This window comes from Acomys minous (assembly GCF_964271855.1).
Source record: "Acomys minous genome assembly, chromosome: 18".
Classification (NCBI taxonomy): domain Eukaryota; kingdom Metazoa; phylum Chordata; class Mammalia; order Rodentia; family Muridae; genus Acomys; species Acomys minous.
The window spans coordinates 55097127-55110451 of NC_140501.1; the positions used below are offsets into that span (position 1 = coordinate 55097127).

Consider the following 13325-nt stretch of genomic DNA (forward strand, 5'->3'; position numbering starts at 1 on the left):
AAAACTGGGGAAGGATGCAGGGCAGGTGAGCTAACCCACAGAGCAGACCCATGTTCTCCAGGTCTGGAGACCACTTATGGCTAATTCTTGCAGGTGGATGTGTGCATGGGATCTTCACTGTTCCACCCAGGCCCAGCCCAAGAGAAGCTATCATGAACCTTAAGAAGAATTAGTTACAATGGGGCCAAAACCTAAATGTCCACAGAGGTCTCCGTGATAAGGATGAGGGTCAGGCCAGCTGTAAGGGAAGTTCCAAGGAAAAAGCCTTCAAGGATGAAGTCCTGAGTTACCCATCACAGAAAAAAAAATGACTTCAGAGGTGTCTTCATGACTTCATGTGAGCTCTCAACACAGCCATTATGACATCTGTAGCCTGGTCAACTTAAGGAGTCTGAGCTGCCAACTGGTATCATCCACTCAGCCCGGCCTCCTAACCTCCAGCACACATCACAGCCGAGGCCATGATCCTGCTCTCCATCATTCTGCTACTGTTTGTCCACAGCCTGGAAGCAAATGTTGGTACGTGGACTCCTCTCCCTCTGGCCAGAGCTGCTGACCCAAGCAGGGCCAGCCAGGATACCTGCTCTCCTCGCCTCCCTTCATCCTATTAATATGTGGTGAGCATTAAGGACAAAGGAAACATCATACATGACCCATGAATTAGCTAGCAGGCCACCAGGAGGTCACCCCCTTATCATCCCTCTTAGGGGTTACCTGTCTAACCTTGGAGTTCTGGCTTGGAAAACTAAACTTCTACCTCACCAATAGCAACAAATAAGGAGTGCCCAGAGCTTGGGCTAAGAAGCAGCTAAGTAACTTAACGTGGGTTTTTTTGTTTTGTTTTTTCCCTGTTGCTGTGATAAAATACTCTGACAAAAGCAACTTATTCTGGCTCACAACTCAAACTCAGTCTATTGTGGATGGTAAGTCAAAGTGACAGCAGCTTAGGGCTGCTGGTCACGTCATGGGCACAGTCAGAATTCCAGAGTGATGAACACCCTGCTGCCCAGCCCCCATTCTCCCCTTGTGCAAATCCAGGCTTATTTCACAGCTTTGGAGGAAATCAGCCCAAAGCCGTTTCACAGGGACACAGCATGTCCCGCCTGGCACCAGTGTGAGCAACACACAGACCTCCGTCCAGCCCTCTTCAGACTGCCTCTGAGCAGAGCCAGGCTGGCTCCCCGGCCTTTGGTGTGGTGGCCTGGGGCCACTTCATGGAATAGGGTATGGGGGCACCATTGGCAGAACTGGTCCCTCTGGCACCCAATGGGAAGAGGCTCCAAGCTGTGCAAACAACTCCTCACCGTGGGAGCCATTGCCGTTGCCTCCAGGCTCTGTGTTCCAGCAGCTTCCACGCTGGCATTGTGGGGTGTTCTCAGGACCAGGGATGCGAACAGTAGGATTTGTCTGCCAGTTCCATGGGGACTTTGGTTCAAAATGGAGCTGAGAAGTCCTGAAACAACTGGGGTTTGAGGATTTGGCTCTGTGCCGAGTACTTCGAGGGACACTTCATCATCACATTGATCCAAAGGCTAGCCTAGTGGGGGGGGGGGGGACGAGGGGCCGTGCTTGGCATCTGTTTGAGGAATAAAAAGAGGGGAGATAAGCAAAGATATCTAGTGTTCCCTCCAGTCACTGGATAAGGAGAGCACAAGCCAGGATTAGCCTCTGCTGTCTGCCCAGAACCTATGCCCCTAGCAAGCCGTCACTGTATCAGAGCCAGGGGCCTGGAGCATACAGTCACCCGTCAGTCAAGCCGCTCTCTGCGGTTGTCTTGATATATTTTTCTCCCACACTTGTACATCCATATTTTAACAAGATAAATCACGCAAGCCTCAAATATGATGTTTTAAAGTTACGAGATTTTTATTGTGTGTTCAAGTGTGTGTGAGTGTAAATGTGAGTGTATGAGTGTGTGTGTGTGTGTGTGAGAGAGAGAGACAGACAGAGAGACAGAGAGAGAGAGAGATGTGGAGGTCAGAGAGCAGCTTGTAGAAGTCAGTTGCCCCCTATACCATTTAGTTACCTTGAGGTGAAACTCAGATGGTCAGGCTTGGCAGCTTTACCCACTGAGCCATCTCACTAACCCCTCAAATCTGATTTTTGTTTGTTTCAATACAGGGTTTCTATGTGTAGCCCTGGCAGTCCTAGAACTCACTCTTTAGACCAGACTGGCCTCTGCCTCTCAAGTTTAAAATCTGATTTTTTTTTAATCCTGATTTTTTTTCTTTCAAATGTATATCTCAAGAACTTCCCCTTTATCCTTAGCAACTGCCCCATGACCCTCATTTAATGGCTGAGAAATAGTTCGGGCACATATGACAGCAGCTTGTCTTCTGTCTGCTGTTAAGAACCCCATTGCAGGAGACAGGTTCCGATATGCAGATTTTCCCCATTAGGATGGTTCAGCATAGAATCCTTCAGTCAGAGAATCGAGTCTTCCAGTTGTTGAGTGCCTCTCTATGACAGGCACAGTTCCATCCTCAGGACACAGCATCATCAAGACAAGCATGCTGCTCTCTCCACCTGGAGCTGGCATTCTGGGGTCAGTGGCTGACAGAAACACTCTGCAATGAGCTGATGTCATTGTAATGCAATGGAGACATCTAAGGCCACATAGACAGTGAGGAATGGCCAGGCCAGGGACCAGGTTGAAGGAGGCTTCACTGAAGAAGTAATCTGTAAAGGCAGCCTAAGCAGGGGTGGGGCAGTGGTGGAGAATGAGAGGGGGGGGAGGGAGAGAGAGAGAGAGAGAGAGAGAGAGAGAGAGAGAGAGAGAGAGAGAGAGAGAGAGAGAGAGAGAGAGAACAGGCAGTGCAGGAGAGAACATTCCACTCACAGAGTACTGTGTTTGGTGAAAGAATTTCAAGGCCAGAAGGCCAGAAGGAAATATTTATGTTACTATAGACAGCTTAAGGCTCGTGACATACACTGCCAAGTCTCAGCTTTCTTTCACAGCCCAGCAGCTGCAGTCTCTGTCCCCAGCTGCCAAGTGACACAACTGTTCTACTTGGACCAGATGATAATATTAAAGGCTTCTAGTGGGTTCTGGCACTTTCATGACTCCTCACAGGTCTTGTGCTTTTCTTCGTTACCCAGGCCCTCTGTAATGTCAGCACAACCTAAATAATTCAAGTCTCACCAGTTTTTTCTCACGGGTATGTAGGGCAGGAGTACGTCGTGGGGATCCCAGGATGAAGGCAAAGGTGGACAAGAAGGACATGATATGCCCTGTGTGAGCACTGGAGGGAAACTGCCATTGTCCCTTATCTGGTGTTGAGTGGCTTGTCTGGGTCTTTCCTTCCTTCCTTGGAGCCAGAACTATAGTGTCTTTCTTTGCCTTGTCTGGCTCTGGGTTTTCTATTTCTCTCCCTCTTCGTGTGTGTGTGTGTGTGTGTGTGTGTGTGTGTGTGTGTGTGTAAAAGCCAAAAGACAACCTGAGGTATTGTCCCTCAGGTATTGTCCACTTTGTCTTTTGTGACAGGGTGTCATCACTGATCTGGAATTCAGCACATAGGTGAGGCTGGCAGGCCAGTCAACCACCAGGGCTGTAGCTATCTTTGTCTCCCCGGCACTAATATTACTACCATGCTACCACACCTGATTTTTTTTTTCACATGGCATCTGAAGAATTCCAACTCAGGTCTTTGTGCTTGCATAGTGCGAGCTTTGCCAAGTGAGCTATCTCCTCAGCCGTGCCTCTAGTTTCCTCAGGGCCCTTACGCTGACAAGAAGCCTGTGCCACCAGCCACTTGGTGGTCAGCAGATTAACTTCACCGCTAAAATCTCTGTTGATTTATAAGGGAAGAGATTTGCCGGTCCTACGTCACAGTTAACCAGACCTGGTGTATTCCTCTGGTGGTCACGCTCTGTCTGCCACCTGGGAGTTGGCTTTTGAAAGGATAGGCTTTTGAGTAGAGATAGGCTTGGTAGAGCTGCCAGCCTGAGAGCCCATGCAGGATAAAGACACAGCCAACACTTTCACCTCATATCCAGAGCCATGGGCTCCTTCCTGTCACAACAGGAAAGTCTTGGTGTCCTGGCCTCAGAACCATCCACAAGGATATCTCCCTCCAAGCTAGACCCAGTCTGACCTGGCAGAGGTTGACCGTGTTTTCTTTTGGTTTTCCATTTCCACAGAATGTGGCACGAGACCCCTGTATGATAGCAGAACTCGACACTCCAGGATCATAGGAGGGCAGGAGGCTGAGGTGGGTGAGTTTCCCTGGCAGGTGAGCATTCAGGAAAAGAACAGTCATTTCTGTGGAGGCTCCATCCTCAGCCAGTGGTGGATCCTCACCGTGGCCCACTGCTTTTATTCGGAGGAGCTTTCGTAAGTATCAAGGGCCCAGCTTGTCCCGGCCGGGGGGTGGGGGGTGGGGCATGTACTCAGCCACACCTGGCTGTGAGAGAACCCCTGGTATAGTTGAGCCCTAGATAGACAGGAATGACTCCCTCTCCTCTCCTCCAGTCTGGAGATTCTGGTGCAACTGACCTGAGCCAGTGCCTGGGGTCACCCTGCCCCCTTCAGGAACCCCTGCAGCTGATGGGGCCAGAGGGCTTGGCCCTCTGTCTCTCCCAAGACATTCAAGTGCTCCTAGGAGGAAGCTCTACTTGTTCACAGCTTGGCTGTCTGTCACCCTGCTTCTTGGCTTCTTGTAGAGATCTCTTTGTCCTGGGCCGCCAGTGGGCAGCCAGCATTGTCTGACAATTACTCATGCACCAAAGTCTCTGCTGGGACGTCCTGTCCTTTACTTATCAATTCACTTGACTCTACAAGGACCTTTGGAAATAAGTAAGAGGAATTACTTTGTAGACAGGGAAACCGAGGCCTGATGAATGTATAGGGCTTTCCCAAGTCCGTGTCCAGTAAGGCAAAGGCAGGAAGGAAATTCTGGCTTTTAGCTTCACCTCCTTCAGAAAGTTCAGAAAACTGTAGGAAGGGGAAGCATAACCTCTAATCCCAGGAACTAGAAACCTGAAGCAAGAGGAACGCACATTTGAGGCCAGCCTGGGCAAGCAAGACCTTGTCTCAAAACAACAAAATGAAATATAAAACGGGGTGGAATGTGGTAGGGTGACCATGTTTGATGTCATGGGTTCTCTCTGCAGACCCACCAATGGGAGGAATTCTTCCTGGCAAAACCGAGAATGCTGGAGCTCCTACTCTTGCAGGAAACTTGAGACCTGGTTAAGACAATTAAGAAGCCCATAGGCATCTTTCCTGACTGATGCTTTTTTTTTTCCTGGAAATTCTTTGTGTGGCCAGCAGAAGCTCCAGATGAAACTCTGGTCCTTGTTTCTAAATGGTTGGTAGATGTAATGAAACCAACAGCGACTGCTGATGTGTGTACCACCACCTTGCCTCTCTGACAGCTGGCTTGATCTGCTAAGAGGTCCTTTGTGGGTGTCTGGTTAGGGTTGCCATTGCTGGGATGAGACCCCACAACCAAAAGCAACTTGGAGGGAAAAGGGTTTTACTTGGCTTACACTTCCATATCATAGTCCATCACTGAAGAACAGGTCAGGACAGGAAGAAAAACAGGGCTGGAAAGCTGGAGGCAGGAGCTGATGCAGAGGCCATGGAGGGGTGCTGTTTATGGGCTTACTCAGCCTGCTTTCTTATAGCACCCAGGACCACCGTTCTAGGATTGCATCATCGACAATGGATTTGACCCTCCCCCATCAATCCCTAATTAAGAAAATACCCTACAGGCGTGCTTACAGCCTGATCTTATGGAGGCATTTTCTTAATTGGAGTTCCCTCCTCTCAGATGACTCTAGCTTGTGTCAAATTGACATAAAACTAGGCAGCATGGGGGTGCTCTTCAGAGAGCCCGGAACTGAAGCCAGCTTCTGCTCTGTTCAACCCTAGTGTCTCATTCAGGCCTGAATTCCACAAGGACAAAGGTCTACTTCCTGCCCATTTCTCTGTTAGGGTCTCAATGTGACATGTCACCCACAGGTTGTGTGTGTGTGTGTGTTTGAACATCTGGTCTCCAGCTGTGTTGAAGACCTTTCAGAGGTTGGGCCTAAATGGAAGAAGTGTGTCACTGCGTAGTAAACCTTGATAATGCAGCCCACCTCCAGGCATAGTCTCCATTTGTTCCTGGTTCATACAGATGTGGGCACGTAACCTCCCCCTCCCACACCGTGCCTTCTCTGCTGATGAACTAGCTTGTTAACTGAGCCCAAATAAGCTTCTCCTCAACTAGTTTCTTGTCAACAAGAAAAGTAGAGAAACATGCTTTTTCTGCCTTCTTCAGATCTTTAAGCCTTCTGAGCAACTACCCCAGTAGGATGAGTCCTAAAGGCCTCTAGAACTATGCTGGCTTTAGTTTTCAGACCCACTGATGTCTGTTCACTGAGGCTTTCTTCTTCCTCCCTTCCCTCTGGTTCTGTGCCACCAGCCCGCTAGAACTGACAGTCGTAGTGGGAACCAACGACTTAAGAACTTCACCCACGGTACTACAGGTCACCACCATAGTCCGGCACAAAGACTTTCAGAGACTCACCATGGACAATGACATTGCCTTGTTGCTGTTGGACAAGCCCATCAAGTTCAATGACCTGATAGTGCCCATCTGCTTGCCTCTCCAGCTTGACCCTTCCAGATGGCATGAATGCTGGGTGGCGGGATGGGGCATAACCAACCCAGGTACGTGAGTGCCCAGGGCCTCAGGGAAACTCCCGGGGTAAGAGCTACAGGATCTGGGGGCAGTATCGTGGAAGGACAGGAAACAGCGAGAGGGTAGTGGAATGGCTTTCTTTTTTTCTTTCTTTCTTTCTTTTTTTTTTTTGTTTTTTTGTTTTTTTCGTTTTTGTTTTTGTTTTTGTTTTGGTTTGTTTTGGTTTGGTTTTTCGAGACAGGGTTTCTTCTGTGTAGCTTTGACTGTCCTGGACTCACTTTGTAGACCAGGCCGGCCTCGAACTCACAGTGATCCACCTGCCTCTGCCTCCCAAGTGCTGGGATTAAAGGCGTGCGCCACCATGCCTGGCTTGGAATGGCTTTCAATAGGAGGAAATCGCCACACATTGCCGCCCTCCCCCCCCCCCCCCCGAGCCTCAGCTAAACTTCTTCTGGGTTCCAGAGAGATGCTGCAGCTGAGGTGCCAGCTCTGAGCCAATCCCTCAGTGTGGTCAGCCAGCACAGGGTAGTTGTGTCTGTGTCTTTCATGGAGTTTCAACCACCATTCAAAAGCCTCTCTGGTCTTTTCTCACCCAGTAGACCCTCCAGGTTTTCATGATGACCATGCCCAGGCTGTGCTCCTAATGGTCTGAAGTGTTGCTCGGCCACTCTTAGAAGTGAATCTGCTGTCACTTACAACATTAGGCTATTACTTGGTCAAAATAGGAAACATATGTGGAGCAGAACGCATCTACTGCACTGTCCCCAAAGAACACACACACACACACACACACACACACACACACACACACACACACACACACACACTCTCCACTCAAGCAAAGCAGTTGGCAGGAGAGAAATAAGAGCCACACAGCCCTGAAGTTGAAGCAAGCCTTGAGATGAGCCTGGAATTTGACTTCACCTCTCTTCAGCTTAGCAGGGGAACACAGGTAGAGAAAGCAAGGCCGCTGGCTCCAGACATGATGAGTGAAGAAGTAGTAAGGGAAGCAGATGGTGACCTACCAGGTTAAAGCACTCTGTAAGGGGAGTAACTATGAAGTTCTGTGATCAGGGTTGAGGAATCCAGGCAAATTCTTGCTCCTGGAAGCCAGGACATTTGTTCTTATCATGCCTTTTGTACTGATTACTTTTGTGTAGGATTAAAATATCTTCCAGGAACGCATGGGAAGAAAGGTTTTATTGTTGTTGTGTTGTGTTGTGTTGTGTTGTGTTGTTTGGTTTGGTTTGGTTTGGTTTGGTTTGGTTGCTATAGTTTTGCTGTGCTTTGGCTCACAGTTTTAAGGGTCTTGGTTCACTGTATTGGGGAAGGCAGGACATAGCAGCTCGATGCCAGAGGTGGTAACATGGGGCAGAGACAACTCACACTGCAATAGGCCCAGGAACGGAGAACAGGACGGAACCAGAAACCAAGACTCACCTTCAATGGCCTAATCCTAGAGACCTACTTCCGCCAACAAGGCCCCACCCCCTAAAGACCCCACAGCCTCCGAAACTAGCCCCATCCACTGAGAAACAAGTGTTCAGAACACAGAACACTTGTGTGTGAGAAATATCACAGATGTAAACATGGCGCCTTCTAAAGACCCAGCCAGGAGCTAGAGAGACAGCTGGCGGGGGTGGGGGCAGGGTAGGGTTAAGCTACACACTGCTCTTGCAGAGAGTCTGAGTTCAGTTCCTAGCACCCGTGTTGAGAGGCTCACAACTGCCTGTACCTCCAGCTCCAGGGGATCTGATGCCCTCTATTGGTCTCCATGGGCACTCACTCTCGTGTGCTTGTGCACACACAGATACATACACGTTCATGTAATTTATTTTCAAGTTTAAAAAGACAATACAGTCTATCAGTGCTGGGAAACTTATTTACAAGCTTTTGCGATTTTTTTTTTCCCACCACAGTACAAATGGGTTTCCAATGGGAGCTAGGCATGGAGTGCTGTGCTCACATGATAAACTGTAGTGGTTAGAGTTGCTAAAGAAGTCTCACCTTGTGTGTTTCCTGGGGAAGTCAAATCCTCGAGCTTGGTGGAGTCAGTCTGGAAGAGGACTGAGGTCCTGAATGGGAGGGGCTCTTGCAAGGCGTGGGGTTAGTCAGAAAAGCTTAGGTGATGACAGACAGCTCAGGTGTGGGCTATCTGAAGGCGGTGAAGCCTGAGTCTGTGGGGACCATGAAGGAGAGTGGTTCTGGCCTGTGCAGGAGGGTATGATGCAGTCTCCAGGCCACAGTCAAGCTTCATTATCTTTCTAGAGACCATTCTCTTCCCCCTACCCCCCCCCACCCCCGGGCAGCTTGCTCAATGCACTCTCTCTCTCTGTGCCAGATGACAAAGCATCTATGAAAAGGGACCTGATGAAGGTGCCCATGCGTATTACGGATTGGAAGCAATGTTCCAACGTGTTTCCATCGCTTACCACAAACATGCTGTGTGCTTCCTATGATAACGGGACCTATGATGCCTGCCAGGTAATGGGGGCGGGGCGGGTAGCAGCCCTTCCCTCACCCTGTAACCCCTAGGTGTTTCACTTGCAAAGAGTGTCTCTCTTCCCTAGGAAGAGACTAAGAATCTAGAACGCAGGCTTGGGAAAGGAAGGGCTCAGTCAGTAAAGCACTTGCCACAAAGATCTGAGGGCCTGAGTTCAGTCCCCAAACCCATGTGGAAAAGCCAGGCCTGGCGGCATAAACTTGCGTTCAGCATGAAGAAGGCAGAGCTCCCTGGGGCTCTGTGGCCAACCAACCTAACAGGCATGTCCAGGCTAGTGAGAGACACTGCCTCAAAACGAAACAAGAAAACAAACAGGCAAGCTGAAACCAAAACAAAAGAGATCAGTCGCAGATAGTAGACACAAGGTCTCAGGCCAGCGTCAGCTCCAATTCCTCAGAAGATTTAGGGACCCTAATTTGACACTCACCCCTGCCTCTGGGATTGCAAATGTATGCTTCGTGCCTAGCCATTTTAATGTAGATTCTGGGAGCCTGCAGGAGTCAGGGGTCCAAACTGAGTCCTCTCCTCAGCCCTCACTGCACTTTTCTTCTCTACTTTTTCCAGAGCCCGGGTTGTTTATTGTTGTTGTTGTTTTTGTTTTTTTGTTGTTTTTTGTTTTTTGTTTGTTTTTTGTCTTTTAATTACATCCCTGGGCCACTTCTGCCTGTCTTCTGTACCCTCTCTGGAGTCTCTTTCTCAGCAGCCCCTCTCTCTTTGATCCTGCACACTGCTGGCGTTGCGTGTTGCACCCTGTGACTCCACAAGCTTCTGGTCAGCATCACACTTCTCTCATGGGGCCAGGACGGGGTGGTCACCTTGGTCAGTGGTAACAAGAGTTACAGGATAGCCTGGGGTAGGCGAAATCAGTGGACGCCTTCTCATGAATGAGCTGGGCCCCAGCCTCAGTGGGCCACTTAAAATGGACTTAGTACTGAGCTGTGTTCTCTCCCCACAGGGCGACAGTGGGGGACCGCTTGTCTGTAACACAGAGTCTGGAAATAGATGGTACCAAGTGGGCATCATAAGCTGGGGCAGGAGCTGTGGACAACAGGGCTCCCCAGGGATATACACCGTGTTGGCAAACTATACCAGGTGGATTTGGAAAATAGCCCAGATAGAGGGAAAGCCCCTGGATGTTCAGGCTCCAGAGGTCCCGGCCAAAAAGAAAACCAGAGGGCGCAGCCACTATTCCAGATGCTCAGCACTGGGCTTCCCCCAAAGCAGACTCCTGCCCTGTCTTTTATCCTGTGCACTGCTCAGGGCCTTATCCAACTGGGAATAAAGTGATCCATTCTTGGGGAATGTGTTTTGGGGCTCACTACAAGTCTGCACCAACATTGAGGTGCTTGGGGTCAAGACAGAAAGAGGTGGAGCCCAAAGACGGGATGGAGGCCCGGTTCAGCTATGGAATTGCAGCTGCAGCCAGGTGGAAATGACTGTTGACAGCTCACTCTGGTCAGCCTGGTGGTTGTCATTCTTGGTCACCTGCCAGGTTCAGGGAAATGTCTTATGGGAGGGGCCTTCTCTAGCTAGTGATTTGTTTGCACAGTAACTGTGAGATTTTTCACCCCCCACCCACCCACCCCACCCCCTATTTGAAGTCCTTTCCAACCCATCACCCTTGGAGGCGGGAGAAACTGCTCAGCACTCTCGCAGAAGACTCAGGCCCAGTTTCTGGGACCCACGTGGCTGACCTGTAACTCCAGTTCCACAGGATCAGATGCCCTCTTCTCACTTCTAAGTGTTCCCGCACACGCATGGACACACACACACACACACACACACACACACACACACACACACACACACTCTTGAGGACACACATAACCTTTTTTTTTAACTCATAAACTAGAGAGAATTTAGAAATGGTCCTAGGAGAGAAACCACCTGATCTTTTGTTATGAAATAGAGAAAATGAGTCGCAAAGAGGTAAAGTGACTTGGCCAAGTTCACACGGCTTGGGTGACACGGGAGATGGGAACCTCGCCATCCTTTTATATCACACAGGTTGGCTTTAATCCTAATCCAACTGATTAAGAGACTGAGGTCCAGGATCCAGAAGAGACTCACTCTAAAATGAGTGGAGACAAACAGGAGCACGTAACAGCAGCCACTGAGCTGCCTGGACCCCACAGGCTCTCCATCAGTCCTCTGAGAGGACCCTCCTGCCACTTGGTGGGGATATGTTGGTGGCCATCCAGCCCTAGACAGACAGACAGTCTTCAGCTTAAGATTTTGCTGGTGCGTCTGCAGAGATAACACGGTACCATGGGGACCTTTGTACCTGTGTGTTTCTCTACTTGCACAGGACTTTAGAGCACTTTGTGTTTTCTACCCTCCTGGGCGACAACCCCTTCTCTATTCTGGATGGGCAGATCTCAGGTTTGCCTGAGGAGTGAGCAGACAGAGAGAAAGAAGGTGGCGTGTGCAGAAAGGTGGCACACACCTGATTGGGGTGGGGTAGGGAAAATCAGTCACCCATGATGGTCTTTTGGTAAAGTCCTACCCTTCCCCCAGCACCTCACAACACAACTGTGTTCGGAGAAGGAGATGGGGGCTGTAATGGTTATTAATGCTTGTCAGCCTGACAGAGCTAATATAACCCAGGAGACAGATCTCTGAACAGGCCAGTGAGGAAGTTTTCATATTAGATTAGCTGAAGTGGGGAAACCTACCCTGAATGTGGGTGGTGTCTCTCCAAGGGCTGGAGTAAGAGTGAGCTGGCCACCGGCATTCCTTGCTGTTCCCTCACCACGGATGCCAAGTGACCGGCTGCCTCCAGCCCCTTCTGCTGCCAGGCCTTTCCTGCCATGACAACTGTACTCTTCAGCTGTGAGCCAGGATAATCACCCCCCCCCTAGTTGCTTTCTCTCAGGTATTCTGCACTAACACAGGGGTCATTTAAAATGTCATTAAGGTGAAATGAGGTCGTGGAGGAGACTGAGTGCAGGGCGCCCTTGTCCTTAGGGAGGAGATCTGGACACAGACAGGGACAGAGGGCAGACTGTGGAAGCAGAGACTTCCAGAAGTGAATTTGCAGCTGGAGCCCCAATTTGAGAGTTTAAGATGCACCATGACCCCCCACCCACACAAAGTCACCCCCCCTCCCAACTCTTGCTGCCATCTGACCAAGGCAGCAAGAGGCAATGCTGAGAACTGGCGGTTCCCTCTGCCCACACTGCATTGTCACTGTCCCCAAAGCATATCATATGATTGTCTCCTGACTCTCAGGTGCCAAGGAGGGAAAACATGAGACTCAGTGTGAAGCCAGAGGACCCAGAGTATCCTCGGGAGCTGATCTTGAACAAGTCACTTATTTTACTGAGTCACCGAGTCCCAAGAAGTGGAATGCACAGTCCAGCTTCTAACCTGCCATATAATGGCAGAGAAGATCAACTGTGACTTGTGTATGTATGTATATACACAGATATACATATATCTACATATCCATATATACACATATGTGTGTATGGAATATTAATTATTAGTAGCTTTGTAGTATTGCTGTGAAATGTTTGCAAGGCAGGCATAGAGTTATACACAGAAAAACTGCCTTAAAAGATGGCGTAAGGCTACCTGCAGTCACACCAACCAGTAAGTGTCTAGAGAAAGCGTATTTGATTGTCATGAGTCAGCTGTCAAACATTTGCTGAGTCATGCCAATCTGCTTCAGCCACCTGGATGAAGCTGGGAACAGAGTGCATGCCCCCACACACTACTAGGGAGGACAGATACAGCACAAAAATGTCACTACCTATGACAGGTAGAAACAGTGACGGAGAAAGGCTGGGCCTGGGGAGGAGAACTCCTTGGTAATCGGTTCTAAGAGAGAGCTAGCTCACAAACAGAGAGGAGCCTGGAGGACGTCAAGGGCCGGCTATGTGAGGATGTGGCCAACAAGCTACTGAGATGAGATGGTCCTGGCGGGGCTGTGTCATTCCCAAATGTGGCCACAAGATGGCAGAGTGGCTCAAAGCAGGGAAGAACGTTGTTCCTCCCAAGGGGGAGAACTTCAAGGGGCCTCTAAGTACCAGGGCACCCGAGGAGTGACAGACACAGCCCTGAAGTGAATGAAGAGCTAGGTCCTATGCGGCAACTGCCTTGTCATAGCCGCAGCTCAACCCCAAAAGCCAGCTGACCCTGCTCAATGGCAGCTGAACTGTGTCTCAGCTGGCGTCATTAAAGCAGAGGCT

The 13325-nt window shown here is 49.8% G+C and overlaps 1 protein-coding gene across 1 annotated transcript; it reads left to right on the forward strand.

Annotated features, from left to right (window-relative positions):
* Positions 1-372: 372 nt before the first annotated feature.
* On the forward strand, positions 373-10425 carry PRSS55 (serine protease 55). The gene is made up of 5 exons (XM_084767216.1): positions 373-519; positions 4141-4333; positions 6411-6658; positions 8971-9113; positions 10088-10425. Exons 1-5 carry the CDS (start codon positions 462-464, stop codon positions 10412-10414), a joined length of 969 nt encoding a protein of 322 aa, XP_084623342.1. The 5' UTR covers positions 373-461; the 3' UTR covers positions 10415-10425.
* The last annotated feature ends 2900 nt before the right edge of the window (positions 10426-13325 follow it).